The following is a 26395-nucleotide window of genomic DNA, read 5'->3' as shown; positions in this document are numbered from 1 at the left end:
TACTGCAATGCAGAAGAGTGTTTATTAAAAATGTAGGATAATGTTGCCAATAAAATAGTTTCTGGCTGTAATGAAGTAGCATATTTCAAATATTCCTGCTGTACCGCCATTTAAATTCAGGGTATCACCTGGTACACCAGCAAACGACAAAAGGGAATCCTCTGGCTTGTGCAATGTTAAAGAATTTAAATTGGAGATTTCATCTGCTACTGGCCTCATCAGGAAAAAAAGATGACTGGGAGAAAAACTACCCTCTCTCCGAATCACAGCAGAAACCCTCGGAGGTTGTTTCCCAAAAAGGTGCAATTACCAATTTTAACCTATTTAAATATACTTCTGTGTTTCTTTTGACTTTTTCTTACAGTGAAACATATGTTCTCATAATACATTAAAACTAAAAATTTCTTTGTAGATTCAGAAGAACCAAATCAGAATGAAGTTGGAAAGAGGCAGTGGTAGGCAGAATTCTGAAATGTCTCCCAAGATTTCCCACTCAGATCCCAGGGACTGAAGAAGCTGGGGTACCCTGTCTGTCCGTGATTACGCTATGTTACAGGGCAAAAGCAATTCTGCAGATGTAATTAAGGTTACTAAACAGTCAACTTTGAGCTAATAAAATGGGGCTTATCTGGGTGTGCCTAATCTCGTCACGTGACCCCTTTAAAAACAGAGTTTCCTTCTGCTGTTAGTATAAAAGAAGACCTAGAGATTCAAAGAGTGAGAGTGACTGGGCAGGAGGGAGGCTCTCCATTGCTTCCTCTAGAACCACATGTTTACAGCGGGTGTGGTTTGGGGAAGCAAAAGGATGAGGAGAACAGAAGGTGGGGATATCCCACGATAACTCCAAAAATAAAGAAGGTGCTGTTCCTAGCAAAAGGGGGTCAAAGTTAAATGTTTCTGTCAGCATCTCATTAGATGCTGGAAATAAATGCATTTGATCCAGATACCTTCCAGGGTAAAAACTGACCCTTCTGTGCCCAGTATCTCTTTGTGAGAAAGGTCTGTTGGTTCAAAGCTGACATTCTTTGGTTGTCTGTGGCAAGGAATAGAACATCAATTCAACAGTCCACCACCTGGAGAGATTTCTAAGCTGTAAATCCCTGTGACCCAATGATGCTTATGGTTTTTGCTGACTCCCAGGTAGCCCTAAGAGATTTTACTTTTTGCTATCAGCTGAGCAAAACGTTCTGGTATTTCTACTTCTCCTCTAGTTTATTCTTCAGAGTATGGGAAACTCTAAATCAGTCTGTGATAACAGCGTGAGGATCATTTTGTTAGAAAGCCTGAGTGACACTAATGACATCAACTCAAAAGTGCTTTTACTTTAATTACATTATGACTCAGTCATCCACTAACTTATCCTTTAAAATCATTCATATTTCAAACTGACATCAATTCTTAGAATAAAATGTAGCACCCATGTTTAATATTTTTCTTGAGATACCTCTTTTGAGTAGAAGTAAGACAGGTAATGGGGATATAAATGGATATTTGATCATCCTTTAATTTAAAAAAATCAGCATCTGCATATCCATACTACAGAAGATGATATAATTTCTCATTTCCAACTCTGACACGGTTTTGGAGAATTTCCAATTAAAATATGAGTAACAGATTATTCTGGGGCTAAATGAAGATTTTAGTCCAAAAGGTAACATGTAGCAATATTTTACTTTACATTGAATTTCACATTTAATGTAGGGTCACTTCAAACAAACAAACACAAAGGATTAAACATAAGTGCATAAAATTGATAAATAAGACTGATTTCCACAAATAAAACTCCAATTATCCAAGGTCATCTGGGAACAAGATTTTCTACGTATATCCACTTTCTAGATAAGAAGGTTAACCATAGGATGGGACTCTTTTCTACTTGCATCACATGTGTCCCTGACTTTTTCCGACCAGCTTAGGGGCTGGGTGGTCTACACTGGTGTCTTTTGGATATTAAAGTGGGCTGCAGCCTATGGTGTTTCCCAGGTGGCTTTGCTTTTGTAAGCTCTTTCTTTGATATGCATTGAAGAATACATCTTCCATCCTCTTAATTTGTCATTTCTATCAGCTATGGCCTTGGAAAAACTGAAAAAACAATTTTATTAAAATTACTTATTAAATGAAGTTTTAAAAAGTCACTGAGTGAGGGACTAGAGATGTTGTCCATGGCATAAAAATTCAGGGAGTGGGTGTCAGTTATCAGCTTGACAGGTATGTTCTGGAGGATTGAATTTACTGAAAGTCCAACACTAAACTAAGTGAGTCATAACTGGGTTACCTAATATAGATGAATGGCTTCTCTTTTCCTTTAACCATGAAAGAATTCTAGAAGAAATATGCCAGAATCAGAGGCAGAACATCTGTGTTCTAATGACATATCGAGACATGAGTTCCATAAAGCAAGAGCATATTGTAGGAGTGTCATCATAATGGGAGTGGAGAGATTTAAAGACCTCTGTTGCCAACCTTATCACCCACTAGTGGCCTAAACTTGGGAAGAAACGTACATTTCCACTGAACTCATTCCCTTCTAATAAAAGGGAGTGCAGTCATCCCTGGGTATCCGCAAGTGATTGGTTCCAGGACCTCCCGCAGACACCAATCCATGGATGCTTAAGTCCCTTATATAAAACGGTGTAGTATTTGCATATGGATACACACATCCAACTGTATACTTTATTTTTTTTCTTAATTTTGTAAATATGTATTTATATTTAGGTATAGGACAACACTAGAAATAGATATACTGAGATATTACTACTATCTCCATAGGGTGATTTTATGGATGATTTCTATTTTTTCATCTCTAATTTCCAAATAAATCTTATATAATGAACATATTTTCTTTTTATTAGGAGATAATATTTTCTTAAAGAAATAAGAAAACAACGGAGGATTTCACATCAGAATAAACTGAAAATACAGGGTCCTTAGAATCAGAGCTGTATTTGTCAATATCCTTTTTTTGTTTGTTTTTGAATTTTATTTTATTTTATTATACAGCAGGTTCTCATTAGTTATCCATTTTATACTCATCAGTGTATACATGTTAATCCCAATTGCCCAATTCATCACACCACCACCCCCACCACCCACCACTTTCCCCCGCTTGGTGTCCATACGTTTGTTCTCTACATCTGTGTCTCAATTTCTGCCCTGCAAACTGGTTCATCTGTACCATTTTTCTAGGTTCCACATACATGTGTTAATATACGATATTTGTTTTTCTCTCTCTAACTTCACTCTGTATGATAGTCTCTAGATCCACCCACATCTCTACAAATGACTGAATTTCATTCCTTTTTGTGGCTGAGTAGTATTCCATTGTATATATGTGCCACATCTTCTTTATCCATTCATCTGTTGATGGGCATTTAGGTTGCTTCCATGACCTGGCTATTGTAAATAGTGCTGCAGTGAACATTGGGGTGCATGTGTCTTTTTGAATTATGGTTTTCTCTGGGTATATGCCCAGTAGTGGGATTGCTGGGTCATACAGTAATTCTATTTTTAGTTTTTTAAGGAACTTCCATACTGTTCTCCATAGTGGCTGTATCCATTTACATTCCCACCAACAGTGCAAGAGGGTTCCTTCTCCACACCCTCTCCAGCATTTGTTGTTTGTAGATTTTCTGATGATGCCCTTTCTAACCAGTGTGAGGTGATACCTCATTGTAGTTTTGATTTGCATTTCTCTAATGATTAGTGATGTTGAGCAGCTTTTCATGTGCTTCTTGGCCATCTGTATGTCCTCTTTGGAGAAATGTCTATTTAGGTCTTCTGCCCATTTTTAGATTGGGTTGTTAGTTTGGGTTGTTAGTTTTTTTAATATTGGGCTGCATGAGGTGTCTATGTATTCTGGAGATTAATCCATTGTCCGTTAATTCATTTGCAAGTATTTTCTTCCATTCTGAGGGTTGTCTTTTCGTCTTGTTTATAGTTTCCTTTGCTGTGCAAAAGCTTTTGTTTCATTAGGTCCCATCTGGTTTTTTTTGTTTGTTTTTAATAAATTTATTTATTTTTGGCTGCGTTGGGTGTTTGTTGCTGTGCGTGGGCTTTCTCTAGTTGCAGCGAGCTGGGCTTACTCTTCATTGCGGTGCATGGGCTTCTCATTGCAGTGGCTTCTCTTGTTGAGCATGGGCTCTAGGTGCATGGGCTTCGGTAGTTATGGCATGTGGGCTCGGTAGTTGTGGCATGTGGGCTTAGTTGCTCCACGGCACGTGGGGTCTTCCCAGACCAGGGCTCGAACCTGTGTTGCCTGCATTGGCAGGTGGATTCTTAACCACTGTGCCACCAGGGAAACCCCCTACTTGTTTATTTTTGGTTTTATTTCTATTACTCTAGGAGGTGGGTCAAAAAAGATTTTGCTATGATTTATGTCAGAGAGTGTTCTTCCTATGTTTTCCTCTAGGAGTTTTATAGTGTCCGGTCTTACATTTAGGTCTTTAATCCATTTTGAGTTTATTTTTGTGTATGGTGTTAGGGAGCATTCTAATTTCATTCTTTTAGATGTAGCTGTCCAGTTTTCCCAGCAACACTTATTGAAGAGACTGTCTTTTCTCCATTGTATGTCACTTTAAATATATCATGCCACTCCCTTCTGGCTTGTAGGGTTTCTGCTGAGAAATCAGCTGTTAACCTTACGGGAGTTCCCTTCTTTTTTATTTGTCATTTTTCTCTTGTTGCTTTCAATCATTTTTCTTTAATTCTTGTCAGTTTGATTACTATGTGTCTCACCATGTTTCTTCTTGGGTTTATCCTTCCTGGGACTCTCTGTGCTTCCTGGACTTGGGTGGTTATCTCTTGGGTGGTTATAGTTTTTGACTATAATCTCTTCAAATATTTTCTTGGGTCCTTTCTCTCCCTCTTCTCCTTCTGGGACCCCTATAATGCAAATGTTGGTGCATTTAATGTTGTCCCAAAGGTCTCTTAGGCTGTCTTCATTTCTTTTCAGTCTTTTTTCTTTATTCTGTTACATGGCAGTGAATTCCACCATTCTGTTTTCCAGGTCACTTCTCTGTTCTTCTGCCTCAGTTATTCTGCTATTGATTCCTTATAGTGTATTTTTCATTTCAGTTATTATATTGTTCATCTCTGTTTGTTTGTTCCTTAATTCTTCTAGGTGTTTGTTAAATATTTCTTGCACCTTCTCAGTCTTTGCCTCCATTCTTTTTCCGAGGTCCTGGATCGTCTTCACTATCATTATTCTGAATTCTTTTTCTGGAATGTTCCCTATCTCCACTTCATTTAATTGTTTTTCTGGGGTTTTATCTTGTTCCTTCATCTGGTACATAGCCCTCTGCCTTTTCATTTTGTCTGTCTTTCTGTGAATGTGGTTTTTGTTCCACAGGCTGCAGGATTGTAGTTCTTCTTGCTTCTGCTGTCTGCCCTCTGGTGGATAAGACTATCTAAGAGGCTTGTGCAAGCTTCCTGGTGGGAGGGACTGGTGGTGGGTAGAGCTGGGTGCTGCTCTGGTGGGCAGAGCTCAGTAAAACTTTAATCTGTTGGGTGGGGCTGAGTTCTCTCCCTGTTGTTTGTTTGGCCTGAGGCGACCCAGCACTGGAGCCTATGTGCTCTTTAGTGGGTCTAATGTTGGACTCTGGGAGGGCTCACGCCAAGGAGTACTTCCCAGAGCTTCTGCTGCTAGTGTCCTTGTCCCCACGGTGAGCCACAGCCACCCCCCGCCTCTGCGGGAGACCCTCCAACACTAGCAGGTAGGTCTGGCTCAGTCTCCTATGGGGTCACTGCTCCTTCCTCCTGGGTCCCGATGCGCACACTGCTTTGTGTGTGCCCTTCAAGAGCGGAGTCTCTGTTTCCCCAGTCCTGCTGAAGTCCTGCAATCAAATCCCACTAGCCTTTAAGGTCTGATTATCTGGGAATTCCTCCTCCTGTTGCTGTACCCCCAGGTTGGGAAGCCCGACGTGGGGCTCAGAACCTTCACGCCAGTGGGTGGACTTCTGTGGTATAAGTGTTCTCCAGTTTGTGGGTCACCCACCCAGTGGTTATGGGATTTGATTTGATTGTGATTGCGCCCCTCCTACCCTCTCACTGGGGCTTCTCCTTTGTATTTGCATGTGGGGTGTCTTTTTTGGTGAGTTCCAGTGTCTTCCTGTCAATGACTGTTCAGCAATTAGTTGTGATTCCGGTGCTCTCGCAAGAGGGAGTGAGCGCGTGTCCTTCTACTCCACCATCTTGAACCTCCAACTGTATACTTTAAATCATCTCTAGATTACTTATAATACTTGATACAATGTAAATGCTATGTAAATAGCTTTGCTTTTTGGAACTTTCTGGAATTTTTTTTCAAATATTTTTGATCAGCCATTTGTTAAATCCATGGATTCAGAATTCGTGGATAGGGAGAGCCCACGGCATAACTTGATAAACTCTAAGGTCCTTCGAGCTCCAAAAGCCATAAATCAACTCCCTGAATCACTGTGAGGGACGGGAGATTACCAAGAGGAATCTTTTCCAGCAATACATGATATAAAAAGGTAATTGTGATGCTCTGAGGAATGAAAGGAAGGCTGTAAGTACACCGTCCAAAGGGAAATAGGAACAGAACCTCTGAGTCAATTTATAAGAGATTTGCTGTAGATGATTAAATCTGAAAAGTATCATAATGGTTATTCTTCTCATAATTGATGCCACTGATATAATTCTTGAAACTTAAGCTCCTTATGTCTAAGTACTTAATTACTCACCCTTTTCAAACAAATGTATATATATACATGCATGTATATGTTCCTGAGTCTACAAGAATACCTTAAAAATATTCTGGAACTTAAATTATATCCTTTGGGTCCGTTGATTGAAATTGGATTGGCCTGTGGATCCCTCTGCTGAGAAGCTTTTATGTGTTTATTTGGGTACAGTCATCAGTTTACTTTTGGGATCAAGACCAGGGGTCAGAGCTATGATGGTGATGGAGATATGAAAACTCGCGCTTTGGTAGACTTGACCCCAAGGTAAATGGGGACAAGAAAAAAATTAGGTTTAGGGATTAAGAATATTGAGTTCATGATCTACAAATTGTAAATGCAAAGCTTCCTTTAAAGAAAGACCTTTTTGTGGTAAGAGAGCAGCCCAGTAGCATAGTTAGGATGCATTTGTGTTTCTCCTCTTCAACTTGATCCAGATGCCGTTACTTGGACGAAGAATCAGTTCTCCTGCCAGACCAAGTTCTTCTCTTTTTTGGTTGGATTCTACCCAAAAATGCCTCAGGATGCAGGAAAGAATGGTCTTTTCTTCCATCATGGCAAACTTTTGACCTTCAAATTAATGTAAATAGCAACACTTTAATGATAGATGTATCTCAAATGTGAGAAATCACAAGTCCAATTAGAGGAAGCAAGCAATTTCATATTTTCGAAGTGGGCCCTGGGAGAATCAGAATCACTTGGGATGCTTGTAAAACATGAAGATTCTTGAGTGCCCTTCCTGTTCCCACCCAGTGCATCTGAACAGCTGAAGTGGGCCAGATATTTGTATTTTAGCAAAACCTGAGATGAATCCTGGGCTTGTTTAAGCATGAGAATCACTACTCTCGACTGATTTCTTATTTAGGCCTTTAACTTAAATTTAATTTACTCTAGAGGTACTAAATAAGCGTCAGATTCATCCATTTAAATCTGGCCTTAATTTACAAATGTCTGCATTTACATAAACAATGAAATGCTAGAGATTCTGAAGCTGATAGTCTTTATAATGCATGGTGACGTGCATTCACTTTGCTTAAGAACTTCTGGCCTTGTGGTAAGCATCTTGTGTTTTGGTTTTGCAAAATGCAGTTCTTAAAATCAACAAACACAGAAATTAAGCTAAATATAACTAATTGTTATAAATAGGGTTTGTACCATATGAAGTGTGTTCTATTTTAATCTAAAAGCTACAACATTTTCAAACTATTTATGCTTTATGTTATGGGCTAAATTGTGTCCCCCCAAATTCATAGGTTGAAGTCCTAAACCTCAGTATCTCAGAATATGACTATTTGGAGATGGGAACTTTAAAGAAGTAATTAAATTAAAATGGTCAAAAATAAAATAAAATAATCAGATGGGTGGACCCTAATCCAATCTGACTGGTGGTCCCTATAAAAAGAAGAGATTAGGACACAGACACACACACAGGAAAGACCATGTGGGGAGACAGGGAGAAGAAGATCACTTACAAGCTAAGTAGGTATTTATTACCAATCCTGCTGACACCTTGATCTTGGACTTCTAGCTTCAGAATTGGGAGAAAATTAATTCCTGTGGTTTAAGCCACCCAGTGTGTGGTACCATGTTATGGCTGCCCTAGCAAACTAATACACTTTATGACAGTCATATTTTAAAACAATAATGTATAGTAAAGTGGAGGGAAGAGGAAGCCAGTTTTTTAAAAAGACAGTTGCCTATGGGCTGCTACATCTCAAGAAATTTTTGTGTGAAACCCCCTACTCTGCAGGCCTGAAAGGTCAAACGAGTTCTGACAGATACAAACCTATACAGTTTCGGGGTCCAGCAGAGAAGGGCACATATGCGTATGAATGACGTCCTTTCGAATTCTCGGGAAAGAACCGTTCTGGCTTGAACTCCTCAGGATTGGGGAAGTATCTTGGATCTCTGTGCAGTGCATAGGGCATGATGATTACTTGAGAGCCTTTCACGATTTTGTAGCCCGCTGTCAAGAAGTAGTCAATAGGCCATGAGGATGGAGCAAGACAAACATTAAAATAATCCACTCTCCCTCCTATTCAAATTATAGAATTCTTACCAACTTCACAGTCTTCATTAAGATTACGGGCAAAGAAAGGAACAGAAGGAAAAAGGCGAAGGCTCTCTTTAACAACACATTCCAGATATTTAAGTTTCCTCAGGTCATCTAAGGTAGGAGGACGATCAGATCTCCCTGGTTTTAAGTAAATACATGAGATAACAAGGAAAGGATTATTTGAGCTTGGGGGATGGGACATTGAAGAATACTTGCATCAAAACATGTTAAATACCTACAGCTAAAGTAGAGTTTCTAGTATTACCCATAATCAAAATAAAATGAGATATGTTCAGTAAAAGAAACCAGACACCAACGGTCACATGTTGTGGGATTCCATGTATAGGAAGTATTCAGAACAGGTAGTAAATCCATAGAGACAGACAGTAACTTAGCAGTTGCCAGGGGCTGGGGGAAGAGAGGAGAGTGGCTGATTAATGGGACAGAGTTTCCTTTTGGGGTGTTGGGACTCCAGTGACATCACTGCTGGCATCAGCCTAGGACAGCTTACCTGCGGACTGCTGGTTGTGTCGTAGAAAAGTTTGTGCTACTGGCTTAATGCATCTTTTCTCTCATTGGTGGCCAGATGCAATGCTGTATGAAACAGTTTTCCTTGACCCCATGACTCAATGCTTTATGTAGATATGTCTGCTTCATCTATTAAGCAGTGAGATGCTTGAGGACAGTAACATTTATCTGTGCATCCCCAGCATCTAGCCCAGTGCAGTCTCATGCCATGCAATTAGCAAATGCCTGTATTCTGTAAGTGATGAATAAGGCTTTGCTAAGAAGACTGGGACTGGAAGGGATCCCATAGGGGAGCCTTCCTGCTTATTGCTGTATCTTTAGAACAGGTCCTGCTGTTTATGCTTCATGAGCAGGAACGGCACTTGCTTCCATGGACATGGTACCCACAGTGTAACGTGAAGGGACGAAACATACCAAACACTTCCTCCAGTTCGTTGTCCACTTTTTGCTGGACTTCTGGATACGAACCCAATAGATATAAGGACAAGTTTATTGCAGCTGCGGTCGTATCGTGACCCTACAAATGTAAGGAAAAAATAACTTAGTGAAGTAGTATTGCAAAGATTAGAAGAGAGAACTCTATTTGGAATTGTCTCTGGATTTGACAGAGACAGAATAAAACAATTCGGTAGAGTATTTCACCTTGGTGAGAAACAAACAAATAAAACAATCCCTTCAAAGGGAAGGTTCATGCTTAGATAGGTATTTCAACACTCTAAGGTCCTTCGAGCTCCAAAAGCCATCAGTCAACTCCCTGAATCACTGTGAGGGACGGGAGATTACCAAGAGGAATCTTTTCCAGCAATACATGATATAAAAAGGTAATTGTGATGCTCTGAGGAATGAAAGGAAGGCTGTAAGTACACCGTCCAAAGGGAAATAGGAACAGAACCTCTGAGTCAACTTATAAATGATCTGCTGTAGATGATTAAATCTGAAAAGTATCATAATGGTTATTCTTCTCATAATTGAGAAGAATTATGCATATGTGGTGAGAAGTGGCTAGGCTGTGCTAATAAGGGGGCCTTCCGAGGGAACTAGGTGCTCTTGACTGTTTTTAAGGGGAAAAAGCCTGACTTTTATGAGCCAGTTTACCAGATCTGTACTCCTCCACCTTCTAGCATTTGTAAGGTAGGCTTTACCTGTCAGCCCAGGACGCCAGGGTGTCTATGTGTGGTCTGAGTAACATCCTGCATGTCAGGAAGTTGATAAATAGCCTCCCGTAATACTTGCTGAGCTTTAGGCAAAATACTAAGTACTTTGCAGAAACTAATTCAGTTTTCCTTTAGAAAGACTCTGTGAAATACCTGATACAGATATTTACATTTTAGAGATTAAGAACAGACAAAGAATTTTTTTTTACATGAGTTCTACAGAAAAAAAAAGTTTGGAAAATCAATAATAATATTATAACTCTATGAATAAGACTTTGAGGGGAACTAAACCAAAAACAAATTGTTTCCTCTATGGAAGTTCTTACTTTTCCATTTTCCCCATGCAACACAAGTGATGGTTATAATTTTTCTTTCTCTGGGCAGAAGTCTCCAAAGCACTTGCTTCATAAAACAGCTTCGAAGTTGAATTGTTTGAGGTTTATTCTGCAATTTTATAAAATACATATTTTCCGAGTCTCTGATATTGGTGCCATTGCCTCTTCTCAGGCTTGCTGTTCCTTCACAGAGACTACCCTGAGCTGCGGACCAGATCTGGCCCATTTCACTCAGTTGTTTACCAGAGTCACAGGAGGAAGTGCTCTTGCTAAAGAATTCTTAATAACTTTGCTTGAATTTATAGGCGGAAGCCTGATCCCAATGTGTAAGAGATGTCGGCTGAACTTCCTGCTTCCACGCGTCTGCGAGGAAAGCAGGATTAAGCAAAGCACAAAGCACACAGTTTATAGAAGCAGGCTGGTGGGACAGGGCAGGGGCAGGAACCTTAGTATCCAGTGGCCAGCACCTGGGGCAGGAAAGGTGTGGTCGTAATAACCTGCAACCTCTTTATGGAGGAGGTCACCATATTATAATCATACGAGGTGTGTCTCCTATTTGATGCAAAGAAGAAAGAACTTAGAATTTCAAACAATGTTAGAGCTGGAAGAAACGGATCATTATTCTGGTTGTTTTCATGAAAGTGAGAGGTTTTTGGTAGGAGAAGGATGTGTGTGTGCACGTGTGCGTGAGAGTGTATATATGTGGGCGTGTGTGTGTGCGTGTGTATGCAGGGCGGAGATGTGAGATGGTCTCTCCACTTTAACTTCAAATGATTATAGTCAATATCCACCACACCCTTCCCATGTGCCGGGCAAGATTCTTCGTGCCCTTTAAAAAATCATTCATCTAATCCTTATAATTATCCTGCGAGGCCCGTGCTATAACAGTGAGGACACCAAAGCCCAGAAAGGCTCCATGAGTTACCCGAGGTCCCACCTGTAGTACAGGTTAGAGGTGGGATTTGGCCCCAGAGACCCCAGCTTAACACTGCTTCACTTTTTAGCTAATTTAGATGTCCATTTTCTGCATAAAATTTCTTTTCAATGAAGCGCTCTGCTTAAAAAAGAAGTTTAAAACCACTGATCTAATCCGTCTCTCTATTTTATACACAGGGAAGCTGTGACAGAAATCTGAGATGATTGGCACCATCTCATAAGGCTAGTCAGCATGGAGCCAGAATGAGAACTCGGGTCTAGGGACCCTTGACACAGCTTGCTTTCCTATACTGTGCCCCCGGGAGAATGTGCGATCTGGCAGTATACCCAGAGGTACACTGTACCCAGAGGTACGCTGTACCCAGGTGCCTGCAAGCAGGGCTGCTCACACCATCCATGGCTGGCATGTACTGAGCCATCCAAAGCTACCCATGCCCTTCACTTTCCTCCACTTCCAGGATATTACCACAGGGAGCTTTTTAAAACCATTTCTTCATCTTTATTTGGCAATCCACACACTGAGAGATTCACTCTTTGTAATATTTAATAATGCTAGAATTACCTTTTGTAAAAACTGCCTCTTTCTTTTCATTATTTGAAGGTCAGAAATCCCTTTAGAATCACAAACTAGTTAAATTCTCTGTCGGACGGCTCTTGCTATCTTCTCTAGTTTGGGCAGCTCAAAGCAAGAGCTAAGCACTCATTTGCTAGAACTTCAAAAAGGAGGTAGTGAAAAGACAGACTTGTGGGTTTCAGAAAGTTTTAAAAAGCATGAAGCAATATAGGGAAAGCAATTTCTGACTTCTTTTCTACGTGGAAAAATCCAATGGGTTTTAGGTTTTCCTGAGAAAACAATGTGTCTAGCGCTATACTCACCACGAGTCAAAGGCTTTTTCTGAAGAAGAAAGCTGATCTGGTACTTAATCAGGTTCTTACATTTTGTTATTTCTAATTATAATGTAGTGACTCATCCTCAGTTATATGAAGCTACTTTAAAACTTGAATAAACTTTTAAAAATGATGCTAAAGATTCTAGAAAATAACTGCAATTTGTTTAATGATACCCGAAAATAATGTGATGAGGTAAAATACCTCAAACATAAAGGTGTCAACTTCTTCTCGAATCTCTTCATAACTCAGCTTGTTCCCTTGGTCATCAGTCACATTTAAAAGCAAGTCGAGAAAACCCCTGCGTTTATTATTGCGTGGAGGAGAGTCCTTGTCATTACTTCTGCCTTCTTCATGTCTCTTCATTTCATTGGCCCGTTCAGTGATGACCTGTATGAGTTAAACAATCATATGCTCTTGTTTGGAATTTGATGTAGCCTCATAATATATTTTCTTATGAAAATATACTAGCTTCTTTCATGGATTTTTTTCCCATGAAACCTTTCCTGTTCTAACTCAACAATAACTTAGGCTCTTGTGGAAAATATAGTAAAGCTTCCTGTTAACATTTTAGGACATTATTTGGTAAGACTTTAAAAAACAAATTTAATGTCAGACAAATTCAGAATATTCAAGTGCTATTCCTCCCATCTTTCTAACACGGGGATAGAGTTAGTAGTCCCCTAAGTGGTGCCCTAGAGATTTGGATGAGCTAATGAGAAAAAGTTTAGGTGGTGGGAGAACGCAATCATTATATAATAGACTAATAATGGATTGCTCTCGTTACAGCTTGCATCGGGGACAAGAAACAGCAGGTTGAGCAGTCAGTTCACCCTATGTGCTCACTGTTCCTGCTGCCTAGATTTCTCTTTCTTCAGATGCCAGTGTGGCTGACTCCCTCCCTCCTTTTAAGGTCTTGACCCCTTCTCACACCATCAGAAAGACCTTCCCGGATCACTGCTAACCTGGTCCCTAGCACGCACTATCTTCCTAGCCTTACTTTATTTTGTTTTTCCATTTCACTTACCACCTGACATTATAGTATACTTGCTATATAATATAATGCATGAATGTACCATCCATGTGGCAGCAAATTTGTCTTTGTTCATTGGTATAATTCCAACCCTTAGAACACTGTCTGGCATTTTAAGGACGTTCCTTAGACCTTTGCTGAATGAATAAAAGAATTAAAGCCCATAAACTTAATTTGGCTATACATTTCAACTTCCTTCTCCTGTCAGGCAATTGACCAAACCTGCTACTAAGTGATCTGAATGAATAGATCCTAAGTGCTTTGAGGACAGAACACCGTATCTCCTTTCATTCTTGGGGGAACCCCCTAGGGCCTGGCACTCAGTATGCAACTTTCAATATTTATTAAATAAATAATATTGTCCATCCAATTTGGAATTCATTAATTATTGACATTGATAGTAATGCATGTAATTTGAGGAAAAATGTGGTCATTCTCCTACTGCCGAGTAATGGAGATAACTCTGTCCTCCACTGTGGCCACCTCAATCCAACACCTCATTCATCCAACATTTCCTGACTGGGAACCACATGATCTGTTGGTGACAGGCTGTACCTCACTGTAAGGAAGAAATGCCAATATAGTTTAAACCGAAACTGACAGCAAAGAGAGAATATATTTAAATTGGTACTTCTATCAGTACATTTAAATCATAATTTGATGTATGTTTTCAATTAAATATTGCTTTGTCAAAAGCACATGTTTAACACAAGACTGACATCTTACATCTGAAACAATATCACTATCTCCTTGTTATTTTTTAATTGGAAGTAAAATAGTGACATCTACTTAATTTTAATCTTTTCCAAGTTGAGATACTGCTATAAATGCCCTTTGCCTTTGAAAGCTACTGCCTAATCCAGACATTTTCCCTCAGACTCATAACATGGATCCCCGCCTCTTTATCCATTCAACACAGCACCCTGGTTGTTAATAAATATTTATAGTTCATATCACATTTTGTAATTTTTTTAATAGACAACCTGCTCTACTAGACTAACCTCTTTCAGGGGACATACATATCTTACTTATTACTATGTTTTTAACACTTGGTACAGTGTTTGGCACCTAACAAGTGTTTAATTAATATTTGGTGGGTACATAATTAAAATGTAATCACACTGTCTCCTTCTTTCCATTATTATTCAACTTTTATTTTATGAGACACAGGCTCCAGGGTATGTTAACACAGCATAAAAATCTTGGACGCATAAAAGATCTAGAAATGGAGAGTGGTGATGGTTTCAGAACACTGGGAGTGCAGTTAATGGTAAATTTTATGTTGTGTATTTTTTATCACAATTAAAAAAAATCAAGGGCTTACATTTTTGGTAAAATCATGTAGGATTTTTAGGCTCCTTTTGTGTTCCCATCCATCTTTAAATATAAAGAACAAAAGGTCAAGCCAGAGCCAGGGCATCTTCATTCTTTGATGTATTGAATCACTCATCCTATAAATAGGATAAAAACACATCAGCTGATACACTGAAAAGGTGTATTTCTTGAGCACCTAATTGATGCCCACTCTCAATGAGGGTAATATGTAGGGATGATAATGATTCGTCTTAGAGGCTACTAAGATCCAGGCTTTACACTCAACAATGAAGGCATGGGGCATTACACATCCAGTGAAGCTTAAACATTTAATGGGTCCTTTAGAAGAATGAAGAATCTGTTATAAAACATCCTTACTAAATGGTCATCTGATCTCTGCTTCTTTTTCTCCAGGGAGAGTTCTTGACCACCCCAGGCTGCCTGTGGCTCTTGCAGCACAAGCTGATATGAAATCTGCCTCTTTATAGTGTCCACTCATTTGCTTTCTCACTCCTCCGTAGTGCCAGTAAACTATGGGTTGCCCTCTTCCACAGAAAAGTGCTCATTAAATGCTCATCCATCACATAGCTGTCACAAGCACCACCCTCATTATTCCCAGTGAGAAGCAGAAAGACCCCTACACGATCTTCCTCCTTCATGACCAGCTTAGATGTCAATTCCTCAGAGAAGACCTTTCCTGACCACGCAATCTGTAAAACACATCCTTGTTTTCCTCTCTCATATCAACTTGATCTTTTCTTTCTAAGCAGTTATTGTAATTTATAAGTTTATATTCATTTGCTTCAATGCCTGTCTCCCCTGCTGTTCTGTTTCATGTGCCCATATAAAACTAGTCAGTACCTTGTGCAGTGAATGGCAGATTATAGATGCTCAACAAGTAGTTGTTAAGACGAAGTGAAATGAGCCGTGGACTTAAAGATAGGATACATTGAATCAAATCCTGGCCCTGCCTCTTAATAGCTGAATAATCACAAGCAATTTTAAAAGTAAAGTTGATTATTTCAATTAAAAAATAATACATACTCAGTGCAGAAAATACAGGAAAGGAGAATGAATCACAACAAAACCAAAACACAATAAGAAAGAGAGCACACACAATAATAACCGCAGCTAACATTTTGGTATAGTATCTCCTAGCTTTTTCTATGAATAATGTTTTTATACCTAGTGGTTATCAAACTACCAAAAATTTTATGTCTTTCTTTTATCACTTAGCATCATAATGTAATCTCTCGATATATTATAAAATAGTCATTCAAAATTACTGCATAATCTGGATGTGCCATAGCCATTCCTGTACTGTTGAAAGATATGCTTAAATGGTTAGGTTAATTTTTAGTATAATGTTTCACTTTGAAATGATGAAAAAGCTACAGTACAGACAGAAATTATTAGCAAGAATTTTTTAAAGCCCTGATCAATAACAATTTTATTTAATTTTTTTGGGCCACACCACGCAGCTTGCGGGACCTTAGTTCCCTGGCCAGGGATAGAACCTGGGCCCTCAACAGTGAAAGCGGAGTCCTAACCACTGGACTGCCAGGGAATTCCCAATAACAATTTTAGAAATAATTAGGGCTTCATTTACCTATAAACTGCTTGAACATACTCGGAATCATCGTTGCTTTGAGCACCAATGTTCTTCCCCATAGCTGTTTCTGTAAAATATAGTGAGAAGCAACCATTCAATTCATGCACATATCTTGGCTACATTTTCCAGTGGCGGACACTTGAAAAAAGACGTTATGTCCTGTTCTGTTCATATATATTGTAGAATTGTTCTTTTCCCACTTCTCTTACTCCCAGTTCCTGCTTCTCTTACTGCTTCTCTTACTCCCAGTTCCTGCCCTTCCTTCCCTCGGACCTTCTGGTCATGTTGGCTCAGTGACCATTTGTCCGAAGTCCTATGAATGGCTGCTGCTTCTCAGGTGGCTAATTTAGCAATAGGACCTTCCAGAAGAACCCAATGTCCTTTCTCCCCTGCCCCGCCCTGCCCTATGGACTGTTATTTTCTATTTGTGCCATTTTATCATTACATCCTAACTTTAAAAATAAATCATTGAGACTTACCACAGATTATATCTAAGGCACAAAGAGTGATGTAAAAAAAGCAGTTAAATGCTTCTTGGTCAACATGTTTTTCAAGCTTATTAACCAGTATATTTGCTTGTTCATTCATGACATCTAAGAAATCTTCCAGAATTGTAAAATGGAAAGTGGGTGTTAACATTTTTCTCCTAGAGCGCCACCTGTTTCCAGTACTAGAAATAAAATACACGGTTACAAAGAAAAAAGAAGCAACATCTGAAACAAATAAATATAGTCATCATCAAGTTCTCTTGAAACAGCTTAATCTACAGATTCTCAAATGCTTTGGTCAGAATGACAAAGACTCATGTATAGTTACAGAATGTGAATATTTTGAATACTGTTCTATATTACTAATGTTTAGAAGAGTATTCATTAAAAATGGAAACATTTAAGAATTGTTCTAAATTTCTAAGCTCTGAGTTTCTAAAAATTAGAATTTTTCTCCCCTCTATCAACATCTTAGTCCTCAGATGATCCACTGCTTCATGATTTTCTTTCATCTCTACTATCTTTGAATTCTCCAAAGTCCCCACCAGGGTCCTGCCTTTCTCTTGCTAGGCCCTTTCTCAGAGGATGGAGTCCTGTTTCTGGGTGCCAACTCAAGAAGTGAGGCTACTGTGTTCAATACACTTCTCTGAGGGTGACTGCCCTTTTCATTATATTTTCAAGATTTCCCTTCTGCAAACTATCCTTGGCTTTACTCCATTTATACATCAGTACCTCCTCATTTTTCTTGGAACACTAGTGATTATCATTATTGAATATAGTGGCTGGAGATTGCCATACCCCCTATCTATCAAAGGCCCATTGTTAGCTGGACCTTTCCTTCCAGCTTCTCCCATAATTCCCAATACCTCAATCTTGCTATTGGAAGAATACCTTGTGTCAGTTCCTGAAATAACAGATTACCCATAGAAATAACTGTTTCTACAAGACAGCTTTACAAATTTCCACTGAGGTACCTTGTAAGAAGTCCTAGGCCAAGCCACGGTTCTAGGAACTTGTACATATAGGATTTGTCAATGTGCTTTGAACTAGTTAAAATTACCTTTAAAAGAGAAAAAAAAAATTGAGGGATATAGACATCAAAACAATTTCAGTTATAAGAACACCTGGCTAGAACACAACTAATTTTTAAAGCAAGATTTCATAATTGTTATTTCTCTGTGATTCGTTTTCATTCCTGTGCCTCAAAGAAATGTAATTAGAGTTTTGAACTTATAATTGTCATTCAGTCTTGAGGACTAAATGGAGTTGAAAGGAAGGAAAATGTCCAAGATGATTCCTGGTTCCTCCCACAAACTAGGAACCAAGCAGAGTCATTTCTTGAGGGGAGAGGGGAGAGGCAGGTGAATCCGGAGGATGACCACATCTAATGAGATTCCCACACCATCAGACAGACAGTGGAACATTGATCACATCTGCCACATACCTCCACATTTTCTGCGTTATAAAGGAACACCAGAGGTACGGGCCCGAGCCAGAGTTTCACCAGTGGCAGGTGTCGGTATTCTTCAGTGTACTGAATCATCTGCTGAAAAAAATCTGGGAGAAAATATTTAATCTTAAATTTAATCAAGACAAGAATTTTGTCTAATAAGGATAACAGCACAGGGAACTCTACTTAGTACTCTGCAAAGGCCTATATGGGAAAAGAATCTAAAAAAGAGTGGGTATATGTATATGTATAACTGATTCACTTTGCTGTACACATGAAATTAACACAACATTGTAAATCAACTATACTCCAATAAAAAGTTTTTAAAAGACAAAAATTTTGTAATAAGTTCCTTATTGTGTCTCTTGGTTCCTTGGGGTTTTTGTTTTTGTTTTACTTTGGACAAGTCACTTAATATCTCCCAGAGAGATATTTGTTGTTGTTGTTTTAGATTCCACACAGAAGTGAGATCACAAAATACTTGCCTTGCTTTGTCTGACTTATTTCATTGAGCATTATGCCCTCAAGGTTCATCCATGTTTTCACAAATGGCAATATTTCCTTCTTTTTTATGACTGAATAATATTCCTCTCTCTGTGTGTGTGTGTGTGTGTGTGTGTGTGTGTGTGTGTGTGTGTATACCACATTTTCTTTATCCATTCGTCCAGTGATGGACACTTAGGTTGCTTCCATGTCTTCGCTACTGTAAATAATACTGTAGTGTACATGGCGTGCATATATCTTTTCAAGTTAATGTTTTCATTTTCTTGGTATATATACCTGGAAGTGAAACTGAGGGATCATACGGTAGTTCAGTTTTTAATGTTTTAATGTTTTGAGGAATCCCCATACTGTTTTCCACAGTGGCTGCAGCAATTTACATTTTCACCAACAGTGCTCAAGAGTTCCCTTCTCTCTTGCCAAAATTTGTTACTACTTGTCTTTTTGATTATAGCCATTCTAAAAAGTGTGAGGTGAAGTCCTATTGTGGTTTTTATTTGCCTTTCCCTGACGAGTAGTGATGTTGAGCACATTTTCATGTATCTGTTGGTCATCTGTATGCCTTCTTTGGGAAAATGTCTATTCAGACCCTCTGCCCATTTTTAAATGAGATTGTTCAGGGTTTTTTGCTATTGACTTGTATGAGTTCTTTATATAGTTTGGATATTAACCCCTTATTAGAAATATGATTTGCAAATCATATATCCCATTTTGTAGGTTTCCTTTTCATTTTCTTAATGGTTTTATTTGCTGTGCAGAAGCTTTTTAATTTGATGTAGTCTCAATTGTTTATTTTTGCTTTTGTTGCCTTTGCTTTGGTGTCAAATCCAAAAAATCAAGGAGCTTACCACTTATGTTTTCTTCTATGAGGTATACGGCTTCAGGTCTAACACTTAAGTCTTTAATCAATTTTGAGTTATTATCATGCATGGTGTAGGATAGTGGTCCAGTTTTATTCTTTTGCAAGTGTCTGTCTAGTTTTCCCAACACCATTTATTGAGAGTCTGTCCTTTCCCCATTATGTGTTCTTGGATCCTTTGTGCTAAATTAATTGACCACCATCTGTTTATTTCTGGGTTTCTATTCTGTTCCATTGATCTATGTGTCTGCATTTATGCCAATACCATACAGTTTTGATTACTATGGCTTTGTAATATATCTTGAAATCAGGAAGTGTGATGCTTTCAGTTTTGTTCTTCTTTCTCAAAATTGCTTTAGCTATTTGAGGTCATTTGTATTCCATACAAAATTTGGTACTATTCTATTTCTGTGGCAAATGTCATTGAGAGCTTGATAGGGATTGCATTGAATCTGAGAATTGCTCTGGATAGTATGGAAATTTTAACAATATTAATTCTTCCAATCCATGAACATGGAATATCTTTCCATTTATTTGTGTCTTATTCAATTTATTTCAGCAGTGTCTCATAGTTTTCAGTGTACACCTTTTTTACTTCCTTGGTTAAATTTATTCCTAGGTATTTTATTCTTTTTGATGCAATTGTAAATGGGATTGTTTTCTTAATTTCTCTTTCTGATAGTTCATTATTAGTGTATAGAAACACAACTGATTTTTATATATTGATTTTGTATCCTGCAACTTTACTGAAGTAGTTTATTAGCTCTAATAATTTTTTTTTGCTGGAATCTTTAGGGTTTTCTATAATATCATGTTATCTGCAAAGAGTAACAGTTTTACTTCTTCCTTTCCAATTTTGTGGAGGGGAAGGCTAGTTGGGAGGCATATGGGTATCCAGGGCTTCTCCTGGGCAATGGGAATGCCTGATTGACAACAGTGGGATTCATCCCAAACTCACTGTGAGGCTACTAATATGATGCTTGAGATTTTGACAGGGTTTTTTTTTTTTTTATGTGGGAATTTGGGCAAGGGGAAAAACTGGTATGGCATAAAAAACAGAACCATTAAGCTCTTCAGCTCTTTTTCCATGTCAAAAAATGTGCTCGTGCTTAGTCCATCCCTGGTCCTCTTCCATCCTTAAGCTTCACCCACCCCTGAGCTTCAGGGCAAGTTGTTCAAAGTTGGAGAAGGGCTAAGGCTGGGGATGTCCACTGCATATAAAATTAAATCAATAGTCTTGATTTTTTTAAGTGCACGCCAAACCTAATAATAATAATCTTAAAATAATTAACATTCATTATGTCATATTTACTTGCTATGGCAGGTTATTATATGCCAGATCTAGTGCTCAGGGTTTCAGGTGTATTATGTCTTTTGTGCCTCACCACAGTTATACGGGGAGGGATGCTGTTATTACTGTCATTAAACAATTGAGGAAGTTGTGCACAGTTAAGCAACTTGCCCAATGTATCACCGAGCTGGTAAATGGTGGAATCTGGCTTTGTACCCAAGGCAGTCAGACCCCAGAGTGTACCACCTTAACCATATTACCGCACTTCTTCAAAATGTCTTCTGGTCAAGACAGTTGGTAACATTGCCATGAAAAGAGCTGGGTCAGGTCAACAGTATCAAAATATCTGGCTTCGTGCTAATATACTGCCTGCCTTGGTCTGGTCTGACAGAGGAGACAGGGAAGTCTGAATCTGTGGTTTGAAGATATCAGGTCCAATAGCAGGTGGCAGCTGAGGAAGACGGGTGCTGACATAGATGCAAAAGCAAGAGATTAGAGTTCAAAGGGCTCATGGGAAAGCAACTGCAATACTCCAGGTGGAATTACTGAGGGCAGAATTTGGACAGTAGCCACAAAATGAAAGGCACAGCCTCCTGTATAAGAGACAAAGGTGCTGAGAACAGGGAATATTTCTCAGAATATTCTGATATCCCCAATTTTGCTGAACTCAATGCTGGGCACAAAGCAGGGCTTCAATAAATGGTTGATTGACAGCTTTAACTAACTTAGTCTAACCAAGTTCTAGACAGTGATCTAGATACCACATGCATTAAATTTCATCCTTAAAATTACTCTGTAATACAGTTACATTTACAAGTAAATGTTAAACAAACAAACAAAACCTCTCTAACTTAGAGAGTTTCAAACAACTTCCCCAAATCCATCAACTTGGTTGCAAAGCTGGAAATTGAGCAAAAGTTTACCTGTTGCCAAAATCCAGTACTTGTATGACGGATCAAAAAGTCCCTTTATAAAAGACTCTTCACTCAGAAAGTAATTCCAAAGAGAATTATGTTAAATATTCCAGTCAACTCACAGTTTGTTTTGAAACAGGTCTTATTCAATAGAGATTTCAATTCTTAGAAAACTTCCCAAAAAGAATATGATGAGACTCCTCAAGTATATTGTTTCTTTTGTGGGGAGGGGAGGGTTCATATTTCTACATAATTATTTTTTAATACTATAAAGCCTTAGGATAGAAGGGGAGGTTAGCTCTGCTTTACGTATTATCCAAGATGATTTTACAAATGTGGTTTTCATATAAATAAATGTGAGAGGGGGAGAGGGAGGGAGAGAGAGAGAGAGAGAGGGAGAGAGGGGGAGAGAATAGGGGGAGACTAGTTGCTCTTGGGTGAGGGGATGAGAGAGGGAGAGAGGGGGAGAGAGAGGGAGAGAGGGGAAGAGAGAGAGAGAGAGAGAGGAAGAGGAAGAGAGAGAGGAAGAGGAAGAGAGAGAGAGAGAGAGGGAGATTTCTAAGTTCTAAGAATTTGCCTTGTTCAGGGAAGTTTCTGCCTTTAAGGCTTTAACAGCCAAGACAGAAGCAAAGACTGCAGTGCTCTGAGGTAGGAGCAGGTAGGAGGTGGGAAAAGAAGAAGCAAAAATTCAGGACAAAAGCTCAGAGATACTGCAACCTACGCTGTACACAAAGAAAAAGTTCGTTGGGAACGGAGGGCACTAGCAATTTTGCCAGGCGTCATGGGGAAACTAAATAGAACTGGGACTCCATCCTCCAGCGGGTGACAAATCCTCTCTCCCAGCATCAGCACCTCAAGCCCTGGTGTCCAGGCTGTAAGAAGGCCGGTGGCGCGGCGCAGGTCGGGAGCCCCCATCCCTGGGACGGGGACTTGGCCGGCCTGGGCGCGGTCCCTTACCTCTCGCGTCCGGCTTTAACATCAGCGCGTGTCCCAGGAAGGGGTAGGCGCCCTCCAAGGTTGGGACCGCACGCATCTGCTGCCATGTCCACGCGTAGCTCGCCACCATCCGCAGGAGGTGCAGGGTGAGGATGGCGCCCGCCAGGGAGACCGCGCACAACCCGCCCCAGAGCAGCAACCTCTGCCCGAAGCTCAGCAGCCACAGCGCCAGCATCGCGCCTGCGGGCCGCTCTGCACCTGGACTGAGGCTGCGGCACCGCGGGGCGGGATGCTCGGGGCGGCGGGCGCGGTGCAGCCCCGGGAGGTCAAGGGCGCCAGCCCCTGGCGGAGTTTCCTGGCCTCTGAAAAGTCGGGCGGCGCCCGCAGGGTGCGGGGCGCTCCGGGAGCAGAAGGGGGCGTCGCCGGCCCCGCTCACTTCCCCGTCCGGCCGGAGGTGGGCACAGGCCTGGCCGCCCTGAAGCGGGGGCAGCCCTGCTTCTCGCGACAAGGTTGGAGTCTCCGAGGCTCCTCGATCAGGCACTGCGGGGGCCCAAGCCGCCGTAACCGGCCTCTTTGTTTGCTTCGAGCAGAAAACGAAAGTCCGGGAAACGAGCATTTGTGGGCTGCGCTGATGTAAATGGTGGCACGTTAGTGGGTGGAGCGGGGAGGATGCTGAAGGTGAAATGGAAGGCAGCTTAGTGACGGAGAGGCACTCCGGGGCCAGAGGGGGCTGAGCTTTGGCTTATAGGCCCCCCTCTGCTGGGAACGGGACGACTCAGGCTAGAGTGCGCAGGATATTTTTAAATGGAAATAAGTATCTGGTTTGAAACTCAGCCTCTGGAGCTCGTTTTTTCCCGGCTGGGTACCTAAGCTCATTTCCTTGCACATCTGCCAGTGGTCCACTCCGCTGGGACTGGCTGCCTACCCGGCCGGAGGTGGGTTGCATCCTGGCATCCGCATCGGGGTCATTCGGGCAGCTACCTACTCCGATCCAGAGTAGCCTTAGGGACACGACCTTAGGGGCACCAGTTATCAGTCTGCATCGGATGGCTGATTGCGACACAGGGGAGTTGAGTAAGGTTGTTGTGATCCAAATATTTTTCAAAATATTTTCGGGAACAAGAAAAGGTAGCACCCCAAGAGAAGAAGGCAAGGGCGGGTGGGAGAGGAGGGAGGTCGCGTTCTCTGAAAGCGGTGGAGGTAAGTGATGCTGGGAGGGGAGGTTTCGATAAGGAGACAGTAGTTATGGAGTGCTCTCAAAAGGGAAAGGAGACAAACCTCTGAGCCTGCGGAGGGAAAAGGTAAGGACAGTGAGGAGGATGCTCCACTTCTGCCCAGGGGCTGGTTTCCCTAACTACCAAATTCTCTCTTTTCTCCAGGTACCCAACCCTGATTCTGGTTCCCTTGTGTACACTTGATCCTTCTTCACAAAGGCGCTGGGATGGAGGGTCCCTCTCCTAGCAGCACGTCCCTAAGCTATAGGAGAAGTGCCAAGGAAGCTGGAATATTGAGATTACCCTGTATTTTTATTTTGCTTAATTGGATTAGCTTTACATGCAGCCACCTGCAGAGCCTCTTTGATGTAGAGAAAAACATACCTAAGACTTTTCTCCAACTGAATTTCTTCAAGTCATCTATATATACCGACACAGAAAGACGTTCATGAAATATTAAGTGGAAAAAAATAATAACAAGTTGCAGAACAAAGTATATAATGTAATGCCCTCTTTGGGAGAATTTTTTTTCTCTGCAGCTAGACTAATACCTGGAAAGAAAAATAATGATCAACTCGACTGCATGGGAATGGAGAAGAACTTACACTTTTTATGTTATTCACTTCCATATTGTTGAATTACTTTAACACTTAAAAAAAATATATCTGTGTAATATCTTTCAGTATATCTTCTGGGCTCTCATTTCCTTCTCTCTAAAGGACTGAGGCTGAGCCACAAGGCCAATTAAAGCTATAAAAGTACAAGATTTGTCTATATCTGACTCTCTGCTAATCCCTGTGGACAGAACAAGGAATATAACCTACAACTGCAGACCTCAGGAAGTCGAGAAAGAGGGAGGGATGGGGTGGGGTGGGGTGGGGGGAGTGAATGCTCCAGGCAGCATGAGAGAAGAAGTGCTCCAGGTCAGGGAAGGGTATGAGGGGTTCAGGAGACAGTGTAGGGGCCCCTGCTTGGAGCACAAGGTAGCTCAGAGTGCCTAGAGCGAGATGATGTTGATGGGTGGCATGGAGCGAGCTGAAATAAACCTTGAGTTGACTGCCAGGTGTACACGGTTTAGTTTTATTTTGAAGGCAATTTGTGGGTGAGGAACAGGACACTGAAGTTTTTTTTTAAGGGTCAACAAAAGCCTTGTCCCTTTGTTCCCTTTCATCTTTCCTGTGGTTTTCTTGTTACCAGATGGGACCCTTCTCATACTGCCTTGGAATTTACATTTCAGAGGAAACCAGTCAGATGGCCAGGCCTGCAAGAAATGCACAGCACCATCCTTCTCTCCTGGTAGCAACGTACACAGTGCTGCATCTTAGAAGGTCCACCGTAAAAGGTAAGGATGCTCTGTGTAGGAAACAGTGCTGTGCCAAGGTGAAGACAATCTGTCTGCCTTTGTAACCACATTCATTGTCAGCTTCATGGAACTAATCCAATTGAGTAGGAAGGTGTGAACTTACTTTCTCTCCTGAAGATTCATTCTACAGTAAAGGACGAATCCCTTCCCACTTGGAAGGACTTGGTTTGCTACTCTCCCCAGCTTCAAATAAGTGCTTCTGAAAGTTAGAGTCATGGGCCAGAATGTGTTATAAACTACAGAAGGCCTTTATAAATGTTAACACTGATTTCCTTAAATTTTATCTCACTTGGAATGATTCCCAGTATGAAAAAGATACCTAATTTAGATTAAAAAAATAAATTCTCACTGGATATAGAACTATGTTATCTATATACTCACACACATCAAATGATCAGTGTAAATTCCTACTGTCTTCAATTCCTCCTCTTATTCTCTCCTGAAGCCTCTTCAGACTTTTGTGTTGTCCATTCTTCTAGCACATATCTTGTCAAGATCACCGATATCTCCCATGTAGCTAAATCTTTAAGTCATTTCTCAGACCTTATCTAAATTGACTTATCAACAGCATTCAACATGTTTGAGTCCTTATCACTTCCTTGAACCCCGCCGCCCCCATTTGACTTTGACTCCATATTATCTTGATTTTTTTCTCCCTCCCCAGTTATTCTTTCTGTCTGCTTTGCTAGTTTCTCTTCACATCCCGTACCTCCAGTGTTAAGATGCCCGGGGCTCAAAACTCTTTTTTCCCTGCTTCTGATCTTTTTTCCCTGCTTCTGAGTTCTCACTTTCTTGGTTATCTCATCCATTTCAGTAATTAAATAC

General features: G+C 40.4%; 1 protein-coding gene across 1 annotated transcript; it reads right to left on the bottom strand.

The window, feature by feature from the left end:
- Window positions 1-6831: 6831 nt before the first annotated feature.
- Window positions 6832-23609, bottom strand: CYP4V2 (cytochrome P450 family 4 subfamily V member 2). Its single transcript, XM_024759932.1, has 11 exons — window positions 23015-23609; window positions 18487-18599; window positions 18017-18102; window positions 17034-17224; window positions 16552-16621; window positions 14953-15079; window positions 12800-12985; window positions 9697-9799; window positions 8758-8892; window positions 8485-8664; window positions 6832-7268 (listed from the first exon to the last, which is right to left on the bottom strand). Exons 1-11 carry the CDS (start codon window positions 23607-23609, stop codon window positions 7096-7098), a joined length of 1959 nt encoding a protein of 652 aa, XP_024615700.1. The 3' UTR covers window positions 6832-7095.
- Between the last annotated feature and the right edge of the window lie 2786 nt (window positions 23610-26395).

The sequence above is a fragment of the Neophocaena asiaeorientalis genome, unplaced genomic scaffold (genome assembly GCF_003031525.2).
Source record: "Neophocaena asiaeorientalis asiaeorientalis breed wild unplaced genomic scaffold, Neophocaena_asiaeorientalis_V1.1 scaffold521, whole genome shotgun sequence".
In the NCBI taxonomy this organism is placed as follows: Eukaryota; Metazoa; Chordata; class Mammalia; order Artiodactyla; family Phocoenidae; genus Neophocaena; species Neophocaena asiaeorientalis.
This window is presented reverse-complemented; position numbering and strand designations above follow the sequence as displayed.